At 43.7% G+C, this 25842-nt stretch overlaps 1 protein-coding gene across 8 annotated transcripts in view; it reads right to left on the reverse strand.

Annotated features, from left to right (window-relative positions):
* The window catches only part of KANK1 (KN motif and ankyrin repeat domains 1), a 136306-nt gene that overhangs the window by 12770 nt on the left and 97694 nt on the right, over nucleotides 1-25842 (reverse strand). For 6 of the 8 annotated variants that reach the window (XM_038123285.1, XM_038123284.1, XM_038123287.1 and 3 more), the window contains 3 exons: nucleotides 11544-14195; nucleotides 1442-1660; nucleotides 891-999 (listed from right to left, as the gene is read on the reverse strand). In XM_038123285.1, the coding sequence (XP_037979213.1) occupies nucleotides 891-999; nucleotides 1442-1660; nucleotides 11544-14195 (2980 nt within the window). Of the gene's footprint in view, nucleotides 1-890; nucleotides 1000-1441; nucleotides 1661-11543; nucleotides 14196-15155; nucleotides 15483-25842 lie in introns of those variants that run through there. The other 2 variants (XM_038123282.1, XM_038123280.1) reach the window with 2 other exon arrangements.

Below are 25842 nucleotides of genomic sequence, written 5' to 3' on the forward strand. Positions count from 1 at the left end.
TGTTTTTTCCTCGGAGACCTCTTCTACTCACTGAACTCAGTGTTACTGGCAAATGACACTGTCAGTATTATGTACACAGAGTGTAATGAAAGAAGAACATTATCTTTTAAATATGTCTTGACATTTTATCAGACCTTGCCTTATCCCCAAAATGAAATTACTTTGTTCAGAGTAAATTGTACTGCCTCACTAGGCAGATATAAGCAGGGAAGCTAACAAACCTATGATAACTTTCCCTCACTATATGTAATGATATTTTTAGCTAATATGTAAGAAATTAGGTAAGTGAGATATTTAAGCTGCAGAAAACATTTGTACTAAAGAAAAACTAATCTGAGGGCTAGAAAAGCTATATAAAAACAATTGGATGAAACCATTTTAAAGGTCTTAGCAACATTCTGCGAGGGCAAGTAATATATTAAAATAAGACAATTTTCCATCCTGTCTTCTGTATTTGTAGTGGAAGGTCTTTGTATATATTTAACACAAAGTCAGAAAAATTAATTCTAGGGCAATGGCATCTCTTGCTGTATTGTTTAATAGTATAATGCTGTGCTTGTCAGCTACCAAAGATATATATAAAGTTTTCCTTACTACAGCATTGCCTGAGAAATGTCCTCATGGCTGTCTGAGATTGTTTCACTTTCCTGTGGTAAATCTAGCAGCAATCTAATGTACAGATATTTGAAACTGATGCCATATATGACTTGCAAGCACAAGAGGATTAAGAGGAGCTCAGCTGTTCAATTCTTCCTTCTGATCATTACACTCAGCAGTTGCACCTCAGCCTGAAGGACAGGCCAAACCTATCCATGTGTTCCTGGGTCTTTCTCTTCTTCCCAAAGTGAAAAGTGCTACAGTAACAGATGTTTTGGATACAAGTCTCTTACCCGCCATTAATGCCAACAAACTGCAGGTTCTTCTTGGTGTTGCTCAAATCCTTCTTCCCATCTCTTTTCTTCATGATAGATTTAAGTGTGTTCTCATTATTAGTACATACTGTTAGAAAGGGAGATAAAGCATACATATCAGTATAAATATGTAGCCACCTTTGAATGCATTAGCATTATAGTTGATTTTTTCAAAACAACTCTATATTTTTCAACAGCTCTCTCTGTAATTTACCATCTGAAGCTGGGTTTTCTAATATACATACAGTCATGGTTTGACATGCACATTGGAAATAGAGAAGAACAGCTTCAAAATCAGCTCTGGAAACTAGTTAAGCCTAACTTTTCCATCTTACAACATGCTGCTAATCTTCATGATACTTTATAAAACCACTACCTGCAGACACACGGTGTCACACTGTGAATTTCCCCTCAACTGCATCTTTTCCTGCTTTTTGCATTTTTGAGAATATTGAAAACCTTCTTTAATTGTATTTCATATTCAGACTCCACCAGTATGAAGAAAGGTGAATGTGAGCGCCAGTAATTACCATAGAGACCTGAGGCAAGCTGATCATCCGTCAGATTAATTGGAGTGAGAGCTTTATCCTGAGAAGAAAAAGATTTTCTTCCCCGAGCAGCTTCCACCAGGGGATTCTTCCTCTCCTCCTGAGTGGGCACAGAGTCCTGCTCCAATTTCAGTGTTCGCAAATTTGAAGTTAAGTGTGTGTTTGCAAGTTGGCCATGAGAGATGTACTCCAAAGTAGCACCTGCCAAAGAAGACAGTAGGCGTCACGGACGAGTCAAATGATAGTATTTCCATCACATCCAGAGGAAAAAAAAAACCCAGAACCAAACTAGAAAAAAAAAAAGCTTGTCCTTTAAAACTCTTTTCTGAGGACCTAATTGGAGAAAGACTGTGATCATTTTCAGAAAACACAAAAAAATGGCCGTGAGCTTTTCTTTTGATAAAGATACACAATACGAGGACAAGCTATAAAGATATTGGCTTTAAAATGCATGAAAGGAATGTCCTTCTTTTTCCTTCTCTTTCAGTATGAGCAGTGACCTCAGCTCCTGGCACCATGGTCAGGGTGGGCTCACTGAGCTGCTCCTTGATAACATGCCTGAGGAGCACAGCATGTTCACAGGCTCTGAAGGTTCTTTCTGCAAGAACAGTAACCTTTTCATTGTACTTGTTTTTCAAGAAAAGTAATTTTCCATGAAAGCAGAAATTTTTCAGGAAATTTTCCTTTTTTTCCAGTATTAAAACTAATTCTGGAAGCTATGTGTTTTGCCCAGTTACTGAGACAAATGCAATGGACTCCTACACACTACATTTCTTTCTTTTTTTTTTTTTTTTTTGGTCAGGATTGTACTGAGCTAGAAGTTGTATTTAAACCAAATTCCAAATCTTTGGGTTATACTTTTTTCCCCTCACTGATTTGCTGGCGTTCACTCACTTTTTCCCATTGTGTATTCAAAAGGCAGTGCTAATTATGCACAGACTTTTACAGATTCCCCTGGAATTACTCCAGCTGTGCTATTACAACTTCTCTACAAATCTGCACAAATTTGTTTGTGAAACACACTGAGAGGTTTTTAATACACATATGCCTCCCTAGTGATCTTGTTAGTATTCAAGGAAAAAAAGCTGATGTTTAACTTGCTTTAAACACAACTGCTTTTTTCCCCCCACTTTTCTTGCTTTTAATAACATGTGCTTCTGTATTATTTTTTGCCTTTGTATTTATTGAGAACTAAGGCACAGACTTCTCATTCAAATATTAGTGGCACTGCACAGGGTGCTAACACACTGTAGTAAGGTAAATTCCAAACATTAATTTTTAGACACACAGCTACATCTCTGTCTGGCAAGCTGTTCTTGTTAGACTGCCTTTCCCCATTGTTACTTCACCTCAGTGAATTTTCCCTACAACAGGACATAACAAAGCTGATTTTTCCAAACAGTGTCGCTTCCCAGCAGCTTCCTCCTTTTTGCTCCCACTCCCACCCAAGTCTCTGAGCTTCCAACCAAGTCTGACCCTGCATGCATTTCCCAAAGCACCCTTCTCCAGCAGTGAGGCCTATTGCCCAGGTCCACCACGGCTTATAGCTCCTCCAACATACAGGGGAAGCTGTCTGCAGGAAAAGGCACACAGCAGGGTATTGACAGTCATGTCACTACAAGCACAGCAAAAAAAGATTTTCTTAAGAGTGAAAAGTGTGTGTGTGTGTGTGTGTGTGTGTAAGAAGGTGGCAGCTTCCCAGGGCTCCCTGGGTAGAAGTAACCCTTCTAGAGACATGCCTGGACACCCATGAAAAGCAAGAGGGAAGTCTTGCCCCTGCTCCCCCTACACTCCCCCCTTTGCAGCACCGACTGACTTTGGTCAGGTCTCTTCCCAACAGCAAGCATCATCCCTTATCCAACAGCTGAGGAGAAGAGGCCTGCCAAGGTGATAGAACACCAAGCCAAAACCAGTGATTTTTTTTAACTCCCTAAGCTCAAAAACAAGGGAACTGTCTCTTTGCTTGCTTGGAGCTATGGCAGGTACAATTAAAGAGTACCAAGCACAGTAACCACTTCCAGCTGCAGCTGGTGGTGGCTGCCTAGGCTGGTTTTACCAGGTCACCCCTTCTGCTCCAGACTGGCCTCTGAGGACATGGGAAAGAGTGAGGGAAACCTGCTCTGAAGCATCCAGGGAGATGCAAAGTTCCAAAGATGCCCAGGTTTGCTTTCAGCAGAACTGTCTGCACAGTCTGCCAGACAACATGGTTCTCCTACAGAAGTGACAACCATGGTGTGTCTGGAAGCACAGGTAGGCTTGTGCATGCCAGAGCTGAGGGCAGGACACTGGCAGGGCAAAGCGGGGCTCCAGCCTGAGGTGAACCAACAGCAGCACCTGGTGGACCCCTGTCATGCCTCCAAAGCCTGAGCCTAAATTTCCTGAGGTGTCTCCCTCCTGCCCTGGGACAGGCAGGGGAGGGAGGTGCAGGGTAAGACAGATAGAAATAAAGACAGTAGTAGACTTCTCTCCCCTGACTCACAGCCTCTCCTGAACCTGCCACCAATGCAACATGATTTCAATAGGTTCCCTCTTCTGGTACATGCATCATTGGCTGAGAAGCACCACACTGAATTCAGGATCTAGGGCATGATGTCCATGCCTTCCAATGAAGAAGAAAAGGGTTCTGCTCAGCTGGCCCCTGGCACCTGACAAAAGAGGGTGACATCAAGACTTGAGGGCAAGGAGACAATTAATGTGCATTAGGTGAACCAGTCAGTGCTCTCATTCTCCCTGCAAAGCTCTTAGATGTCTACACTTACTGCATGCACATTACCCTACGACAAGGGAAAGAGAGCTTTGGGTCCAACTCAGTATTAAAGCTGTGAGATGTTAATTATCATTTAATATCTGCAGCCAGGCCTTTCCCTTTTCAAGACAGCAAACATAAAGACACTTGGATAGCACTGAGTCCAATCACTGAGAAAAACAGACAAAGGAAGGAGCTGTACCACCCAACATTATGGTCCATGATATAACAGATTAATTTACTGCTGTGCAAACAAAAAAGCCAAATGAACCAAATTCCTTCTTCTTCCAACAGAACTGCAGGGCCACCTTACAGCTGGAGGTAGTGCACACCTCTCTAGCGTGGAAATGAAACCCTGGCTGAAGATCACCACCAGTCTACACAGACCTTAAAACAGACTGTTCCTCTCACTTCACAGAGATCTCAAGTATGCTTGAGCAGAATCCTTCTCCAGGTTGTGGTGCACAGCACTGACAGCAAATCTGCCAACAGGTCAATATTTAGTCAGGCACTGCCTCCAGACAGAAACCCTCGGGACCCTCAGAGACCTTCCAGGTCTCAGAGAGTTGCCTAAGATTCCTTAGTTTTCTGTTCCAGGCAAATACTGCAAACTTGACGTATGTTTCTTAGTATTGATATAGAATAGCAAACTACAGAAGGGACCTGTCAAAAACTTCTAATGTATTTTACAACATAGTAGAGGATTTTGGAAAAGTTCGGGAGTAATTTAGAGGCAAAAGTATGACACACCAAACAAAAAAACTTGCTAACTTCATCTGTACATAAACACTTATGCAGAAAGCTGCTGTCATCAGTTTCATAGGGAAACAAGTGATCGGACCATCTTCAGGGGTTTAGCTCCAGTGGTCTGAAGGAATGAGAACACCTATTTTTAATTTTTTAGAAGGAACCTCCTCTCACAAATCACTTGTGCTTCTTTTGAAAATCTCACTGATTTAAACCAGGGTGACAGCAAAGCACTACAGAGAAGCAACAGATTACCCATGCCATTGCTGGCACCTATAATATAATGTTATTAGGATGCCATTTTCCTTCCTAATTGCAGACTTTCCCTCACATTTATGACAGCACAAGTAGTCATGCTGTTAGCTGGTTCAGGGAACTCAACAGATTCTTTTGAATTTGTGATGAACTCATGGGAACAGAAGTCTGGCCTTCACCCGCTTTTGAAAATTTCCATTTAGTTTGATGGAAGCAAACCTAAGTATTATCATAAAAACAATTTAGCCTGACAATACTTTTATCCCACTGGAAATCAAGAGAAGTGCAAACAAGGCCGGGGGATTAAATACCATCAGGATGAAAACCCAGCTCTCTGGCTGGAACATCATAGACTTCTAGCTTAAAAAGGTGTACAAGCTTTTCTTTTATGTGGTAGCTGCACAAAGATTTTATTTTTAACCTTTTGGTCAGTGCAAGCATTTATTTGCACAATATGTTTATAATGATCGGTGATCCAAGCTATACATTCCCCACTAAAGACAGTGCACAAATACTGTCTGGAGCATATATAGCAAGCAAATACTTCTCTTTCACACTGCATGATTTCTTTACAGTAACAATAAGCTCATTACAAAATCATTTTAACTGAAGTACTGTCCTCCAGTTTTTTTAAATCATCATGCCTAAGAAGTGTATTTTTAAAATATAAATTATTTTAATCCACTTTCAATTTGGTCTACTTATCAGAACTGTTAAAGAATAAAACCCATTCTACTAAGTACATAAAAAGGCAGTAATGAGCAAACATGTTATGTTTAAACATTTATAATGATTGATAGTAACCCATCCAACTGATGAATGCAGTACCTTCACCAGATCAGAATGAAGGTTAATTATAAAAGGTACTTTTGAGCCATTCCGATTAAAAGGCAGTGAATTTAAAGTTTCAAAACAAAAAATTGCCACATGAGCTTTTTATTCAATAAACTGACAGAAGGCGGATTCCCTCGGGGCCCGAGCATAGGCAGATGTTGAACTATCATTCAACTGCAGGGAAAACACTTCTTCTAATAGGATGAAGGCTCTAGTAAGAGAACTGCAAGAACAATCTCATTTTCACTCTCCCTTTAACCATGTTCTCTGTACTGAGGAGTTGTTCTCCATCCCCAAATTAGATTGTGAATCCAGCTTGTTGAAACTGGAAGTTAAAACCAATTCTTTTCATTAAACATGACTGACCACAAAAGATCACACATCTTTGAAGCAGCTAATCATCTTGTTTATGAAACGCTCTCTTTTCCAGGACAATTGTGTGTTAAGCTTGGTGAAAGCCATCCTTCATCTCCCTGAGGAATGGTGGATCAAAGCATCTCATGATGCTGGGCACAATAGGAAGGTCAGCTTGGAGTACTTCTTTCTTTCTCATCCATGTGGATTTGATTTTATCAGCTGATGCTTTATTGTTGCTGAAATATAACAACACTTTCTTGGAAAAATGGAAATCTCTTGCTATTAAATATTCATAGCTGTGCCTGTTACCATGGGAGTGGAACTCCAAACAGAGCTCAGTGCCTGAACATTACATCCCTGTGCCACACCACAGGGAGAGAACTGTGGCTCTGTCTAACAGACAGCTTAGCAGGCTGCAGATTGCCACTCTATAAGCAGCAACAAATTTGAAGGGAAAAATAATCTATACTGTAGCAAATTATGCTCTCTGCTAACTGAAGCAGAAGCCAGGAGATAGAGCAGCTTTTAGATTCAAACACTACAAGTAGTGCTACCATTAAGTCAAACCAGCAAATATTACAACGCTAATAATGACAACAGTAATAACTTGTGCTAACGTATGACCAGGGAAGGCACATCAAACCTCTTAGAGGAGGTTTATGGAAGCTGGTACCATTTTTGAATGGCATTCCCATTTGAGCTTCCTGTATTGTCACAACTAGCAAAAACCACCTGCTACAGTAAACATGCAGAGGAGGCACTGTATTCTCTGAGACACCAGCCAGACACATGTAAATGAACAATACTCATGTAGCACTTAGGTGGGACCATCTGCATGGCTGTTTTGCATCATGCACGACCTTCCAGGGAATGTGGAAAATGCTCCACATCTTCCCAGCAGACTGATGGATGTATCCTCTTTGTTACACAAGCAAGAACATCTGTAAAGAAACTTAACCTGGTGATTAAGGCGTGCATCTGCGGCAGCTTGAGCTGAGGACTTCCTTCACCTGCCTAGACATAGGCACAACCACTGTGATTTGTAGCAACTCACAGCTTTACAGGATCACCAGCATACCCGTGCCACATCAGCACAGGCTTCTGAGCCTCAAGCAAGCCCTAAGTCTTCAGCTGCAATAGCATGGTCTGTGCTGCCAGGAGAGAAGTTACTAACCTGTCAAATGACACATTCTTCAAGGGAAAGGCGTCTCCAACACAAGAGCTGCAAAGAAAAGCAGCTTTCTCCAACTGCTTGCATTACAACTGACAGCACAGAAGAAGACGACCATGTTCACACTGCCTCATTAGTCCTACACACCAATTTTGGGGAACCAGGGCCTTCTCACATCACCATCATTATCCCTCAGCCTGCTTCCCCAGCTCTGGTTAAAACTTAAAAGCTGAAAACCTTGGAAGATTTTCCACCAGATGGCACTTCAAGATTTCCAAACCCTCTAGACATTCTGACACCACATGCTTCCTATTTTCTTTCACTCCCTGAAGTTTTAACTCAAGAAGCTGCCTCCTTCCTCATGATGACTAAGTAGTGTAATGCTTCTACTAGGACACTCAGTCAGGATTGTTCTAAAATGTGACAATAAAACTGATATCTGAAGATCACTGAGGCAAAATAGCAATGCATTTTCAGGTCAAGTATGCTCAGGTAATTTTTCAGGGCAATGGCAGATCAGTTGTTCTTAAACATCATTCTTGAAAACTCCCTGCCAGTGAAAGACAGCCACCTAGACATGTGAAAAGACTTGTGAAAAGTCCATGTAATGAGAACCTGTACAAGTGACATTAGGCTTCTGGCTGGTATCTTGCAAAACACATCATATGAGCATTCAAATATAACATCCTGAAAATTCTTTAAAAATCCAGTGCAACAGACAGAGGAGATTAATCTACTCGCCTCCCTTTAGGCTTCATATATGCTGTCTAGTCTAAGAATATGGATCAGTTAGCATCTAGGTTTGTGACCCACATCCATATGGATAAGCTGGACACACAGGCTGCCAAGGCCAGCTAACATGACTGCAGAGTGGGAATGTGCTCATCTGGCCAGCGGGTTTGAATTCCCTAAGGTCACTAGGGCTTCTGAAAGACAGTACATATGTAAATGTAAATAGGAGTTGCCAAGTTACAGAAGGGAAGGTGATTATTTTGCAACAAGCAATTGCTAATAGACTTGGCTCAGAGATCACCTCAGGGGTCTAAGGTGTCTAGAGATGAAAACTGACAGCCTATGTCCTGCTCAGCAGGCTCCTGCTTTCCTGCCTGTGTCTCCATCACCTGCCACAAACTGTGTCTGGGAAGGGGAGATGGCAGAGGCCCCTGCAGCACAGCCTTTCTTCCCAGCAAAGACAGGGAGGTAAATCTGTAAAGCTGAGAACTCGACTGATGTGCTACCTCAGAAGCAGCACAGACCACTGATCTATTCATATGGCAAACTTGTACCCAAATCATACGGCCAAACCAACAGGGACAAAAGTGAAAGACAAGAGGAGCTCTTTCTTCTTGGGACCAAAGTCCCACAGCATTAATGGAAAACAACTCCAGGAGAGGAAAGAGAGTCCATGGGAGTCCAGGAGGGGAAAAGAGGGAGCCTGGGAGAGATAATGCATCCAGGAGAAGAAAGAGCGCCTCTGCGTTTTGGTTTTGTCTTTGTCGGTTTCACCAGGTCCAGAGGTAGCCTAACTGACTCCCACGAAGCCATAGACCGACAGCTGTCATATGCCCCAAAGCTAGCTAAGGTATTTTTGCCCTAAAAGAAACTGGTATCTAAGAGATACTTCCTAAGGATGCTCTTTGAATAAAGCATTAAATATGACGCTACTGATGCTGATTGGAAACTGACACTTCAGCCTGCTCTTCTAGAAAAAAACAAGGTGTGTACAGTCACACTTCTCTCAATAGCTTGAACTCAGTTGCTTATTTGAACTGAAGTTGAATAGAGACTCAGTGCTCTGAAGGCTTTTTGTGTTTATACAAGCTTTACAGAAATCAGTCTGAGATGGCAGGCCTGGAGAAAAGGGCACTGGCTGAGTTCACACACACACACACACACACCTGAAAAGCTACATCCAAGAGATCTAAATGTGAGGAAAAAGACTTATTAAGATCTCACAAGCTATCAGGAAATACTGATGCATGGAAAAAGAAAGACTCTATTTGATCCAATGATTACAGAATTATTCAAGTTAGTGCTTCATTCAGCAAAAAATCCCTCTACATGTAACACATGATCTGTAATACCATACGAAAGGACAGCAGGATCAGCATATAAATGTATTAAAGGCAGTATTTTCAGAATTAATAGAAAGAGACAGGGTAACATTTCAGGCTTAAGGCCTCTTTTCCATTCAAATTGTCCATGGGTCTAAACTATTATAGACCACAGCTTGATTTATGTATGCTGTCCAGGCATCCCTCACCCGGGACTAAAAATAAAGAAATTTTACACTCCTTATCCACAGCTAAAGATAATGGCATCACAAGTTAAAATAAAATTATTCCAAAATAATTTTCTCAGTAATGTGAAATCTGAATCCACATATTAACATTTTTAGTAAATATGATCTGTTGCTCCACCTGTGTCTAAATGCTTTCAAACCACTTGACTACACATTTGATACTGTGCAGTAAAAGCTGGGAAAGGAATTAAGAATTTACAGATAGTGATAACTCTGATTCACTGTTTTACAGACATTTCTGATGTCTGAAGGATACCCTTATTATTACTATTCTATCACTACTTGTAAGAAGACTGGAATATGAAGTGCATAAAGATAATAATATTGCTTATACAGTATCATATTGCATGTATGCATATGTTTTCCTTACTGCTACTTAAATGTTGCTTATTCTTCACTATGAGAACCTAAACCTTTTAGGTTTTTTAACTCAGCTTATTAAGTGGATGGTTCTATTTAGCACATCAACAGATGTACTAAAAACCAGATTTACCAAGCTGCATTTTAATGAAAATAGGTAAATTTTAAGACAGTAAGCAAGCTGCAAAAGCTTTATATAACTATTTGGATTAGCCAATAATATTATGCTGACACTAAACAGTACATACTCAGGGTTTTTTTCACTATTCAGCATCTACAGGACATGCATTTGCACCAGTCTTTGCCACCTCCTTAACCTCTTGTTCCAGTCACTGTATGGCAGAAGCAAGAAGAAGGTATCTAACAGTCACCACCAGGCTGGTTTCCAGGAAGCCACCATTTATAAACTTAATAGTAATGTGGTTGGATTCAATGATATTAAAAAAAAAAAAAAGTGGCTAAGTTTTAAACTAGATTATCAGACACATTAAAAAAATTAAAAGTACTCAACTCTACCCCAGGGAATAAAAAAATCCCTCAAAATAACTGTCTATATTTATTAAATTAATAAATAAAATGCAAGGAGTGTTTAAATTAAAATTCCTGCCTTTCCTGAGTGGCACCAAAACCTCCAGCAGTAGTATGCCTTTCAAACACAAGGTTGTAACTACGGATTACAACAGTTACTGGAACAGAGAAAGCCCAAGATGTAGTTTCTGTGAAGTGCTCTGGAGTTGCCTATTATAAAGCAATCAGCCCTGCTGGAATAGAAAAAGCACCCCACAGCTCTCTGTCCGAGAAGCACAAGGAACAAAGGCAATGTGCCTTTGGAAGAAACACTACAAAATCTAGGCAAATGTCTGTGGAAACAAGTCAGTTTGATACCAAAAGTGTAAGTGACTTTTGGCTCTGTCAAACCTGTCACTGTTGTTTTTTATAACATACATACCAAGTTTAAAATTCCAAACCCATGGGCATTAACCTCAAAACTCCTAAAGTTATAACATTAAATCAACACGCTGCAGAGTGGTTAAACCTTTCAAAATTTTCGACACCTCTATTTCATGGTCAGAGCCATGCTGCCATCATCAACAGGACCCTCTGAGAGATAAAACTCTGCTTTTTCAGCTACCAGCAATGGGTGGGATGGAATGCCCAGTGGGCATTCAACAACAATGCTATGCTCTGTGCTTCTTTGGGGAGGGCTTCACAGTGGCTTCCAGACTAATAGAGAGCCTAGCAGGCAACTGATCTGCAGCCCTGGGAAAGAGCCGAGAGACGCACCAGATGTGTGACCCAGTGCTGGGCTTACCTGATGGGGTGCTTCTCTCCATGCACTGCTTCTGAAGGTCCAGGCTACGCAGCTCCTCTGTACTGGCGTATTTCATTACAGAGTTGATGGAGGTGAGGGTGCTGATGAGTTGTGAATTGAGAGATCCAATCTGGGAGTGGGGCTCCCCAAAGGCTTCTGCTAATTCACTGTAATTTTCAGCAAGCAGCATCTGCTGTTCCTGCAGCAGCTTCTGCACACGTTCAATGTAGTGATCCAAGCCTGTCCTCAGCTCAGATGGAGACAGAGGGCTCTCCGACTGACCACTGATTGGGTCGCACACAGACTCTCCCCCAACACCTATGCTCCTGGTGCCAGTTGGGACAACCGGCAATGGAGGGGGTCCACAGGCAATGCTCCTCATTTTCAGACCAACCAGATAGTTCTCATAAACACTTATCTGTCCAATGCCACAGTCTTTGGTTTTTATTGCAGAAGACTTTTCAAAGCCAGGGTGGCTAGAGAGCACGGTGCCCACTCCAACCGAACGCATCTTAGCAGATGCGTGTACGTCCTTCACCCGGCCATCCCCTACTGCCACACTCCGCAATTCCACACCGTCCGTGCTGGTCTGCTTATCACAGCTGCTCAGAGTGGTGTTAGTCCCACAGTCTGCCAGGCAGGCCATCTCTGTGCTAGTGCACTGGCTCACCATCTCCAAAGCAGTGCTGGTTTGCTGGCTAGCTGTGGAAGGCACAGCCATCACCATTGCCTCTGCCCTGGGTACAGCCTCTGTGGCTGTTTCACGGGACACGTGTTCCTTGGGCACACAAACCACCACGTTCACCGAGCAGTCCCCGCAGCCCACAGACCTCACTGCTCCAACCGCCTGTGCCATCTGGCAAGGGCTCAGCACCTCTGATGGCTCCTCTGTGTTGACGCCTGTCTCACAGATGCTCGTCTCTGTGCCCACTGACTTGTCATGCAGCTCCATGGACCTCCCTGTACCCTGATCTTGCACCTCTGCCCTCTCCCTCACCAGCCATCGGCTCATCAGGAGCTCGGGGCCCGCAGCCATGCTCCGCACGGCAGGTCTGCAGGAGATGCCAATGCTGCTTGTCTGCAGATGGTTTCCCACTGACGAATCAGCAACATCCACGTGGTCTCCCACTATTTGGTCTCTCGTTTGTACGACAGCCTCCACCATCCTACTGACAACATGGGGCTGAGCCATCATGGCTTTATCCACCTTCTTTCTAGACCCAGCTGCCTGCAACTCCTGTTTTAATTTGGTCATTTCCCTGTCATGGGTGGTTTCCTTTAACTGAACCTCTAGTCTATAAATCTTCTCCTTAAGGGCTTCGATGGTCTGTTGCTGAAGCTCTATCTCCTTCTCAACCTCTGTAGACAATCCAAGCATAGCCTCTGTCACCCCAACTCCACACTCCCTCACTTCTTTCTCTGTTCCTACAGCTATTTCTTTGTGTTGCCTTGCAGATCTGTTGTATGTAACGACATCATTCATGTTCTCATCAGCACCCACAGCAACAGATCGGGCTTCTTTTGTCAGGCTTTCTTTGTTCACTCGAAGATTTGCTGGACTTTCGTAGTTGCTATCTTGGATTTTTTTCTCCAGGGCTTGCATCTCAGCAGTCAGCTGCCTGAACTCCTCTATCCTCTGAGAGCTCTGCTCCACACTCTCCATCTCTTCCTCACAATCTATATACAGTTCTCCACCTCTTCTCACCTGAGACATGTGTTCCCACTGCTCTGCATTTCCAGCACTGTAGGATCGCTTCCTGAAACCGTATGTGTCATTTTGAGTGGCTTTCCTGTGGTTTTTCAGTTCAGCCATCATGTGCCTCTTCTCCTCCTGCAACACTGAAATTTTGACCTGCAGCACAGGAATAGTCTTGACTTGCTCCTCGAGCTCCTTGAGACGCTTGAGGGCAATTGCCATTTGCTCCCTGATGTGCTGCAAATGCACCGGGCTCACGTTGGTGACCGGTGTGGATATTCCCGAGCTCATGGGGCTGTGACGAATGGAACTGCCCAATGAGGAGCTGAAACAGGCACCATAGTCGCCATTCCCCTGATACCCATTCTGCAGGTGCTGAGACACATGACTGTACCCACTGGATCCCACAAAAGAGGGGAGGGAGCTTGTGGAGCCCATGCCTCCAAAGCTGGAAAGTCGAGGCCTGCGGACATCTCCAGGTGTGACCTGCATCATCCTTTCCTGCTCCAGTCGCCTCCGTGTTTCCATGAGGGTTTTTGTTACAAGGAGGTTGTGCCGAGGAGGCTGGGGGGAGGGAGGAGGAAGCTGTTTATTCTCTGGGACAGTTAAGTAGGTAGGAGATACTTCAAAGGAAACCGAGGGTTTGGCAGGGACAGGCAAGGTTACTTGACACCTCGCTGCCAAAGACTGCTTGTTCTCATCACTGTTCGATGAAGAGAGAGACTCTGTGGAGGTCCAGCCACTGCACTGGCCACCAGAGTTCTTGGGACCCACCGAGGCTGGTACAGCTTTCCTCCTCTTTCTTATATTTAGTTTCTTAATGGTATTCCCCTTTTGTATATCATCCACGTACTTCAGAAAATCCAAGTCTAGCTGGTAGCCATAAGGTGTTTCCACGAAATAGGGGTCTTTCCGTTCTTTTTCATCTTCTCCATTTACATTAACTTCCTCTTTTTCTAGAAAAGAAGAAACAGAATCAGCATTCAGTAAACTATATACTCACACACAAGCGTAGGAAGATGGGTGTTCACTGCACGCTGGAGGCAGAAACTGCTGCTGCAGCTCAGCAAACAGACCAACTTTCCGCTGACTGACCCTTAACACTAAATCCTGATTAACTTTTTAAAAGTTAATCAGTGGGTTTTCAAATGCTGAGAAGTGCATACTCACATAAATGTGAACACATGCATACACAGAGATAGCATCTGTTAATGGAGGGGCACAGCCAGTATCTCAATCCTTCCAGTTCTTGCTCAAATCCTTCCAGTCTTTCTATGCCACACCAAGCTTTCCCACATGCTATGTTATCATGTAAAGACCACAGGATTACAATGTACCACACGAAATCATCTGCAGACCAACTTCTCCAGAGGGTGGATTCAAGCAGGCGGTGGGAACTCTGACCCTGCTCCTTATGCAACTGATGCCACTGGACTTTACACAGCCCTGCAGCGCTGTTTCATGGCTCTAGGAAGTGCTGCTGCAACAGCAGCACCACCAGTTTGCTCTCACCTCAGCTCGTATTACTTCCACCAGCACCTCTGCCTCTTTCATTTTAAACTCCGTGAAGCTCCCACCACCACAACAGGCAGAAAGATCCCCTTCCAGCAGGGTACCGAACCCCACTGCTCAGGGACAAGCGTCATACAAGAGGCGAGCCCACCTGCCCTCCAGCCGCAGGACTCACCTGTTCCTGTAGCAATCTAAATAAAAAGTTCAATGCATCGGCTGGGTTTTCTCAGGCTGCGTATTTATATACAGCACTGCCTTACAACCTGCTCCTCCTGGCCTCATACTTGGCAGAAGGAAAAATACAAATAAAAGGGAAGGGAAAAAAAAACCCAAAAACCGAAACGGAAAAACAACTATTGCAAGTTATGCGCTGGAGGAATAATAAAAGCCAGCTTTCCGGTTACCTGACTTAGCCACATGTCTCTGCCCCCACACTGCAAATTTTCCAGCCACGTATGGCTGTCCCAGCTTCATGTGTCACACGCCGGAGCCCTGCCTCCCTCCGGCTAGCTCCGGCTTCACCCCATAAGGAAGAGCCGTCCTCCGTCCCGCGCTCCGCCCGCCGCGCTGCCCCTCGGCCGCCTGCCGCCGCGCCGGGGCGCGCACTCCGCGCGGCTTGCGCTTCGGGAGCCGCGTCTTCCTAAAGGAATACAGCTTCAGGGAAGGAGGAGGCAGGGGGCAGAGAGGGGAAAAAAAGAAGCTCTAGACTTACTGCAACTACAGGAAGTGACTTAATGTTGTACTGAAAAGGTTTTCGCCTGGGGGGGGGGGGGGAGGGGCGGGGGAGGCGGGCGGGGAAAGCTCCTGTTTTTCCAGTCTCCTTGGCATACTTGCGAAAAGCTTTGCCTGCAAACAGTGTAACTGCTTTCATGGCGACCCATCATGCTTTTGGCTACCGCAGGACATCCCGAGCTATAGCTGGGAGGAGGACGCTGCTCAGAAGAGCCTACCATCCACGGTTCGGGAAGGGAATAGCATGGAAGCACAGACACAGGCACGTACATGTCAGAGCCACAGCACGGGGCCGACCAGGTCACCTTAGTACCTCGGTTCTGCAGTGTAGACAGACGGTTCGACAGACACAAACAACCCCCCCAGACCACATGTTTCTGCTGAAAGACCGGAGTGTCAGTGTGGCGTGGTATTTACTTACAGATACACCCAAAATAGCCATCTAAATACCACTGGAAGCAAAAATACATGCGTACAAAAACACTTCAGACACATGAGGACACACAGCTCAGTGCTGTCCAGTAGGACTGCCTCAATGTCAGGCAGGGGAACAATCGCCTGGACTCCCAGTGCCACGGAGACAATGAGAGCACATTCTCTAAATTACTCCTCTTCCTCCCTGAAATCAGTACTCTCTTCCCAGATTCTCAGGCTGGCTCCATTCCCTGCAGACAAACTCTCCTTTCCGCACCCCAACAGCTCCACACCCTAGGTTGGTCCTGCCTGCACCCTAGGTTTGTGCCCACTCTCTCCTTGACCATCATTCCCTGTACCCTTCTAGATTCTTTTTGCCTTCTCCTCATACTTTGTATTTTTCAACCATTTTCTCCCTGTATTTCTTACATCCATTTGTTTGCACCACCAATTATAGAACAAAATCTGGTTATACTCTCACCCCTCATCTCAGGTTTGGTTCTAGTCACTTTACCCAGCCCATGTAAATTCAAGCTCCATCGGTTTTACCTGTTGTCCCATTTTCCCCAGTTCCTTTCCTTTGCCTGTCTTGGTCTTTGTCCTACTACCCAGCAACATCTCTGATTTTCCCATCACTACACCAGTGAAGTCAAACAGTTTCTCTAAACTGTCCTTGGGCACAATGTGTAAGTGTTGGATGGGGGAAGGAAGAACAGACTCTTCCTCTGTGAAGGGCCTAAGATTTGGGAATTAATGCATCTTTGGAAAAATATTCATAAAACCTCTAAAAAGACATGCAAATCTCATGTCCAGTCATGGGAGTCAAACTGGGATCTCTTATCTATTTTTTTCTTCATAGAATTAAGATTGTTCAACAGAAAGCTATAAAAAAATAATAGTAAGAAAGAAACAACCACACTGACACTGAATCCCTCACTAAACTTCTCTACAACACGTGCAGACAGCTCAGTGTCTTCACAGTGGAATCTCTCTGGTCCTCAGCTTAAGCTGACAGCACTGCCAGGACACAGTTTGTGGTACAAGCACAAGATGTGCTTGGAGCTGCTTCTCCTTAAAAGAGCACAGTGAGCATTCCACCCATGCGTTCCCAGTATTGTCAGCTGATCCCTGGAGAGCTTCTTGTATGTTAAGACAAAAGGGGATCAGGCATGCAATCCACTACCACCAACAAGACAACACTGATGCAGCTTGCAGGAGCTGTGCCAAGCCTTTGTGCATTTTGTTGTCTCAGAGAAAAGTCAAAGTGGGTGTGCCGGCTAAACATGAAACAAAACAAAATGGATGGCTGTTTTGAAGCAATAAAAATGGTTTTGTTGGTTCCAAAGGGGGGAAAAAATCTAATAAAAATGAAGTTAATAAACACCTGGTAAGGGTGCAGCCTTTTCAGCCCTTAGGTCGTGGATGAACCATGGATACACTCACTTCCTAGCTGTGGTGGGTGAGTACCAAATACTACACCAGCAGGTACCCCAGATTAATCTCAGAGGAAGCAGTGTAAATGCTTCTTCATACCCAAAGACCTCAAGTGAGCCAAAGATTCCTATGCCTACTTACAAGTATTGCAGCAAACACCACACAGTGTGTTTGTTAACAAACACTCTTGTTAGGCTCTTTGTCTCATCCTTGGCCAGTTGATCATGGACACTGGTGAAGTTAGAATTATTCCCTAGCCTCTGTAGTATATCAGGCAATTATTAATCACAGGTGCAGATGCACAAACACATACACTTTTGTCTGTACAAATGCTGCAGACACTCTTCATAGAAAAGGAAGGTTGGAAAAGACTTTTAAGATCATCATATCCAAATGCAATGAGACACTAACACATCATGTTTTAAAGCCAGTACCAGTGAAGCAGAACACTCTGTGAAGCATAGAGACCTCATTGTGGTACTGTCATTATTAATGCATTTTTCCAGAAGTACACAAAGACTTCATTTCCCTCTCCCTGCTACAGGATAACCAAGTGCAGGACACAAGTAGCATTTAAAAAACATACTCCTCACTTTCTGTATCACTGGGACTGACTCTGTCCAAACATTCCAGTCTTGCCAACTTCTATTAAATTATATCCTGTCCAATGCACTGCACAAGAACATCAGTATATTAAAATATTGAGTCAGCTGTACCTGAGTCCACACTAATCATGGCAGCTTTCAGACCAGGAGAACTGGAAAAAGAATAGAATATTTAGTTTCTCTTCTACAAGACTTCTCAGGAAGACAAAAGAAAGGGAAATGTGGGCACACTTTGAGTTTTGGTTCTGCATGCTAGAAAACTTTTATTGTAGAGCTGCCTTGGAGGGTCCAAGAAGAGCAAAGAGAAGCAACTGAAGATGTATTTCCAACACTGAAAGTCTGAGGTGCCTTGAAAAATACAGATATCATATGTTGAGCCTGCTCTCCCCATCTGGTTATGATATCTGTTCTAATGCATTTTTATCATGGATTTGACTACTACTAAGGTAGTATTTTTTATTGAAATATTATTATGAATAACAGTCTCCATCCAGAGTTATGGCATAAGACAATTCATAAAGAATGTTGCAAAGGAAAAAATGCAGAAGCAATACTTGGCATAAATGGAGTCAATCAGTATGTTTATATGCTCAACTTCAATTTGAAAGCTTATCTGGGCCAGGAAAAGGCATTTAAAAAGAAAAGTTCTGACTTTTTGATTCCTTACTACAACAGAGAATAAATTGGTGGATTTTTCCCTCCTCCCCCCACCTCCAAAATACCACTTTCGTTCTTTTCTTTTTCATCTCTTTACTATATATAAACATCAGTCTCACCTTCTGAAAAGATCCAAAACTCATGAGGCCAAGCACTTTTTTTTTGTTTTTGTTTTTTTTTTAAAGAGCAAAACTGAATATTTGGCCATATTTCTTTCATTCTCCTTTTCAAGTGTTGGGATTTGAATATAAGTTAAACAAAACAACCACAATAAAACCTCTTGTAAAACAGACCTTAAGCTTTCATACTCATTTTATCAGTTTTCTCTTGGCTAGCAATATACAGGAGATGACATGAAACTACTTGCTCCCCAACAGTTCAATCTAGGTCTCCATTGTTTTTTAAAGTGCTGGTGGGGAAAAGTCCAAAAACTGAACAGTTGACCTAAAAGATTTTTTTTTTTTTATTCCAAGAACCTAGAGACAAAAACTTACAGAAACAGCAAATAATTTCTGTACCTTTCCAGACACAGCAGGAGCATCAAGTGTTTTATTTTCTCTCTGCAGTTAAAGCACAAAGTGGCAATGTGAAGCACACCACAGGTGTGGAGTACACACTGCCCCAGCAGGCCGCTCATCTTCTGCAAGGAGGAAAGGCACGAAGGCACAGCAGTCAAGCCAGCAAGCTGCTCATGATCACACCCTGGTGCTGGGTGCTGGCCTCAGCCACCCTTCCTGCAGCACAAGGCTGTGGTGCTGGGATGGCCCAGTTCTGCTTGTACAAGAACACTGCACAACTGCCCAACTGCCCAGAATGCTACACTGTACTGTGGATGTGGCTGATACCACCTTCATCTCTTTTTCGGCCACAGAAAGCCAACCAATAAATACTGCCTTGTAAGGAAGGTAGCCTGTTTTGCTCATACTCTGCTACAGTCATCCTCTAAGCAAATGTGATTTAACTCCTGATGTACCTGATACTGTTGGGTATGGGATACTACAGTCCAAACCAGAACTCCTCAACCAGAACAGACCCTGCTATCAAACCCATGCTTACAGGGATGGAGGAGTCTCCTGTTACAGAGGAACATTTACTGCACATTTTAACAAACAAATGAATCTCCAGTGTAAAATGTTTGCTGCAAATTTAATTTGGAAAAAAAAAAAAAAAAAGAGAGGCAGAAACTGGGAAAACACTTATATATGGTTTTTAGATTACTTTTCAAAATTCATGTGTCAATACCCCAGCTGGAGAGCTGACTTTTAAATCTGACATCTAAATACTCAGTGCTTAGGGTGGGGGTTGTAATCAGAAAATGAGGGATAGCAACTTCCCTGATAATAACAGAGAAGGGATGAAGCTACACCACTGTATAGTAAACAGGGTTTTAGTTCACAATGTAGATGCCTCAGCTCAAGTATTTGCAGTGGCTAATCTGCAGAGATGTGAATTAAGTCAATTCAGAGTACAGTCAATTCTTAAGGTACAGAGATGTATCTTAAGTCAATGAACATAAGCAGCATCAGTTGAAGAGAGATGGTTCAGATGGCTGCTGCATTTTGCTTGCTCTGGGAACAAACACCAGGGCACTGGGCTAAGATGGCCTATTTACCATGCAACACTGGTAAAAGAAGGAATTGAAAGAATTTATCTGCTCTTTTAATACCATGATGTTTCTAGAAATAGGATGATTACAGCAACAGGAGAATAAACAATCACAACCACAATGCAAATAACATTAAAAGCATCACTACATGCTCTCATAGAAAGTGTCTCTCCAGCTTTCTTGCAGCCCCCCCGTATGTGCTAAGAATGTTGCTGGAAGGTCTCCCTGGAGGCTTCACTTCTCCAGGCTGAACGACTCACACTCTCTCAGCCTGTCTTCACAGGAGAGATGCTCCAGCCGTCTGATCATCTTAATGACCCTCCTCTGAACTCACTCCAGGAGGTCCACATCCCTCTTATGCTGGGGGATCTAGACCTGGACACAGTATTCCAGGTGGGGTCTCACAAGAGTGGAGAAAAGGTGGAGAATGACCTCCCTTGACCTGTTGGTCACACTTCTGTGGATGCAGCCCAAGATGCAGCTGGCTTTCTGGGCTACAAATACACATTGCTGGGCTATTTAAAGCTTCTTGTCAAACAACATCCCCTAAGTCCTTCTCTCCCAACCTGCTCTCAGTCCATCCTCTGCTCAGCCTGTATTTGTGCTCAGGATTGCCCCGATCCAGAACTACACTTGGCCTTGCTGTACTTGAGGACACAGGCCCACCTCTCAAGCCTGTCAGTCCTTCTGGATGGCATCCCTGCTCCCTGGAGTGTTGACCACACCACATAGCTTGGTATCCCTGGCAAATGTGCTGAGGGTGCTACCACTGATCATGCCACCAATAAAGACATTATACAGTGCCAGTCCCAATACTGACCCTGGGGAGTGGCACTGATCTTCATTTGGACACTGAGTTGTTGAGTCCAACTCTTTGAGTGCAGACATCCAGTCTGTTCTTTATGCATCCATCAAATCTATGCGTCTCTGGTTTAGAGACAAGGATGTGTTGTGTAAGACAGGTAGATAATATTAAATCTTTGATCTTCCCTCATGCCACCATCCATTGTAACCTCACCGTGGAAGGCCCCCACATTTGTTGGGCATGGTGTGCCCTTAGTGAAGCCATGCTGGTTGTCAGCAAACGCCTCCTTATTTTTCATGTACATAATTTTCAGGAGGATCTCCTCCATGATCTCACCTGGCTGGCCAGCTCTCACTTTGGTACTGGTGATCAGATAGGTGCACCAGTCTGGATGTCCCACTGTCACCTCCTCAGGGGTCAATTCCTCAACCACAGAACTATTTCTTAACCTTGTAGAGGTTAAGAAGTGACTCTAGCTTTTATTCTTCTCTTTGGTACATGTTTGCCAGCTATGACAGAGCATTTTGGTGTCACATGGAAAATGCTCAGAATGCTTACCAGGCAGCTAATTGAAGGAGCATATATGTAGTGAGTAGCCCTCTTGGTGTTAGAACAGGGTCTTTCAAGGTCATATTACCCATTTTTACACTGTTAAGTGTTTTCTTTCACATGGTACAAAAAGACTTTTATTTGAGGGGTAGGTCATGTTTAACCAACCTGGTCACCTTTTATGACCAGGTAACCTGCCTAGTGGATGCAGGGAAGGCTGTAGATGTTGTTTATTTGGATTTCAGCAAGGCCTTTGACACTGTCTCCCACAGCATACTCCTAGATAAGCTGGCAGCCCGTGGTTTGGACAGGAGCACTCTGTGCTGGGTTAGGAACTGGCTACATGGCCGAGCCCAGAGAGTGGTGGTGAGTGGTGCTGCATCCAGCTGGTGGCCAGTCACCAGTGGTGTCCCTCAGGGGTCTGTGCTGGGGCCAGTTCTGTTTAATATTTTTATTGATGACATGAATGAGGGTTTAGAGTCTTTCATTCATAAATTTGCAGATGACACTAAGCTGGGAGCATGTGTCAATCTGTTAGAGGGACGGAGGGCTTTCCAAAGGGACCTGGAATGGTTGGATGGATGGGCAGAATCTAAAGGGATGAAGTTCAGTAAGTCCAAGTGCCGAGTCCTGCACTTTGGCCACAATAACCCCCTGCAACGTTACAGGCTGGGGACGGTGTGGCTGGACAGTGCTCAGATGGAAAGGGACCTGGGGGTGCTGGTTGACAGCAGGCTGAACATGAGCCAGCAGTGTGCCCAGGTGGCCAAGAAGGCCAATGGCATCCTGGCCAGTATCAGGAGTAGTGTGGCCAGCAGGAGCAGGGAGGTCATTCTTCCCCTGGACTGGGCACTGGTGAGGCCACACCTTGAGTGCTGTGTCCAGCTCTGGGCCCCTCAGTTTAGGAGGGACGTTGAGATGCTTGAGCGTGTCCAAAGGAGAGCAACGAGGCTGGTGAGGGGCTTGGAACACAAGTCGTATGAAGAACGACTGAGGGAGCTGGGGTTATTTAGCCTGGAGAAAAGGAGACTCAGAGGTGACCTTATCACTCTCTTCAGCTTCCTGAAGGGTGGCTGTGGTGAGCTGGGGGTCGGTCTCTTTCTCCGGGCAAGAACAGACAGAACAAGAGGACACAGTCTCAAGCTGCGCCAAGGGAGATACAGGCTAGAATTAAGGAGGAAGTTTTTCACAGAAAGAGTGGTCAAATACTGGAATCATCTGCCCAGGGAGGTGGTGGAGTCACCATCCCTGGGTGTGTTTAAAAAAAGACTGGATGTGGCACTTGGTGCCATGATCTAATTGAGGTGTTAGAACATGGGTTGGACTCGATGATCTTAAAGGTCTCTTCCAACCTAAAAATTCTCTGATTCTGTGATTCTGTGACTTACCTACAGAATTTATATCTGAACATCATATACCCACAGCTAAAAGCAAAAACCACCTTCCAAAACCACACCTCTTAACCCTCTCTAGACCTTTTAATGTCTAAAACTTTTACTTTTAGAATCTGTGAACTGAAAACTTGCAGCTCAAACAGACGTTAATTTTAACTAGAAAATGCATACTGTAAGAAAGATGTGCAAATTAATTAATCCTGAATAAAGAGATAATATTTTTTTTAAGAAAATAAGTTCCTGGGAAAGTAAAAAGCACAATCATCTTAAGAGTGACTGCAAAATGCCCCCATCAAAATTCACAAAATCTGCGTTATATTATTGACACCTCCCTTATTTGAGCCTGATAATGAATCTACTTTTTAACATACTTGGAATAACTCAATATCTGGCAGTTTTGTGTTGGGACATCTTGTGTGTGCACCACCTCAAGGCCATTAACCACAAAAACTAAGAGGCTAGGCTGTTTTGCCTCCATCCCAGTTTCTGACTCAGAGGTCCCAAGGGCAGTGAGTGGCAGGAAGCAGGGCATGGGTGGGAAGGGACACAGTCATTAGCTTAGTCTGCTAAGTGCCCCACCAGCAGCGAGGAAGAGCAGAGCAGAAGCCATGGTGGTGACTACTCCTGTTACCAACAGCACTGCCACCTCTGAACAGAAACAACTCAAAAAAGTGGCTACTTTGGCAAACTGCTGTCACAAGTCCACCAAGGGGTCCAAGGGGTGAGCTGTGGCTTTGAGCATGACAAGCAGGTCCACTGTCAAGCAAGTAAGAAACAGCCTTAGTTGCATTTCACGGATGGGATGTGCTTCCCACATCATCCTCCACCAATGCCCCATTAATGCCCATGTCAAGCAGTGTAACTGAGAAAGAAACACCTTGTCTTATACTGAAAGCAAATTATGAACACGAGGTTGACTCCCAGTGTTGGTGAAGCACCTTGCTGTCCCTGTGACACAGGAGAAACCCCACAGCTTCCCCACCTCCCTTGCCAACCCTTGAAAATGTGGCACACCTGCCCTACTCTTCCAACAGTACATCATCCCCTGCTGCCTGATTATCACAATAAAAGTGACAAAGGAAAAAAGTAGTTACAAAGTCCAGGACTTGAATCCACATAGTAGGATGGGCTTCACAATACTGAGGTAAAAGACTGGTAAAGCAAAAGAGAAGCAAACGCCCAAATTCTTCTCTTTCTTTCTTACTTATCCAAATCATCTCCCCAAAAAAAGTCATGGATGTAAGCAGGGTGTTTGCCTGAAAATGTCTTTTAACACAAAGGTGCATCAGAGTTACCTGCTGAAGCATAAGCAAAGAAGGCTATATTTGCTTTCTATCCAAGAACAACTGAATCACCAAACTGAAAACCAAAATATTTAGATTTATAATGTCATTACCCTTCTGTGTTTATAAATCTCTGAAGAGGTGAGAAGTGGAGAACAGATACATGGGGCTATTGTAACAGGAATAACCATTAGGAAAGAACCTGGAGTCCTGGGACATAAACCTGCTGTGGAGTATTAAAACTGATTTACAGTTTCAGTTTTGTCTTACAGCTGTGCACAGAGTGGAAAAAATGGAAGAATTGTCTTCTGCAAGAATGGTTCAACAAATATTTGTTTTTATGCATCCTGGAAGGACATTATTTTGTCACATGCTTGCCTCCATAAGAAATATGGTTTATGCTGCATAATCAGTATGATATTTCAAATACTGGAAATTGTTCCCTCCTCCCCTTCTTTATATTAATCTAGTACTGATTCTGAAGTGTATTGCTTTCCCAACTTCAAATGCCTAAGCGATTTGCATTTGCCAAAAAAATTTGAAAGCTTTTCCTCTGCATTTAAACTAGTTCAGAACAAACTGATTTTCTGAAAAAAGTTTAAAAAAATAACTAAAACCAAGGGCTTATAATTGAAAGTCTATGAAAAATACTGAATATTACCAACTTTGAGGGCAACAGCTACCTTTCTGCTTTTGAAGTGATGCTTTGCAGCAAATAGGTGCACAGTCCCCCTCTCTTCTTTAAAGCTTTCACAACACTGATCGTCCATGAGAAAACCTGAGCTTGTTGAAGGAAACAAACTACTGTGTATATATAAGGACAGAAAACACAGAGGCTACCAGAGGTGCCTGAAACCCCAGGTGCAAACTCCCTTCAGATGGCAGCACTTGTGAGACAACCCGAGTAACCCAGCACCATTAAAAACATGAAAAAACCCCTCTACCCATCTAAACTTAATATCCTCTCAGAACACCAAGGGTTGGTTTTAGCAGAGCCAGCCCCTCACCCCGGCCCATTCAAGGGTCTCACTCACCGATCCACGAGAAGCAAACCCCTGGATGTTACCCTGTTCAGTTTTTTCAGCAAATTAAGGCTGAAGCACACTTTCCTTTGCCTTAAAGGGACTGCATAGTCCTGACACATCAGCAGGCAGGGAGCCCAGTGGTTGCTACAGAGCATTTATTTATACTCATTTGGAATTTCCTGAGACAGTCCCAGCCCGGCAGCCAGCCCAGCCCAGCACCAGCGGTTTCCTTCACAGCACTTCACATGCTGTGCAATGCCTCTGGTTCCCCAAGGGTTAAAATACATGAAATCGGTAGCAGGACAAAAGGAACTGTACCAAGTGACACACTAAAATGATGTTGGATTTCTGGGCGCTTTTTTTTTCTTTTTTTTTTGTTTTGTTTTGGTTTGGTTTTTTGGGGTTTGTTTTTGGTGGATTTTTTTTGTTTTGTTTTGGTTTTGTTTTTTGTTTTGTTTGTGGGTCGGTTTTGTTTTTTTTTTTTTTTTAATCCTGAAGACGACAGATGTAATTCCCAATTTTCATTTCAGGTCACTTCTCTTCCACCCTGTGCTTTCCCTTCCTCCCCAAGCCTTTCACCCCCACCC

The sequence above is a fragment of the Motacilla alba genome, chromosome Z (genome assembly GCF_015832195.1).
Source record: "Motacilla alba alba isolate MOTALB_02 chromosome Z, Motacilla_alba_V1.0_pri, whole genome shotgun sequence".
Classification (NCBI taxonomy): Eukaryota; Metazoa; Chordata; class Aves; order Passeriformes; family Motacillidae; genus Motacilla; species Motacilla alba.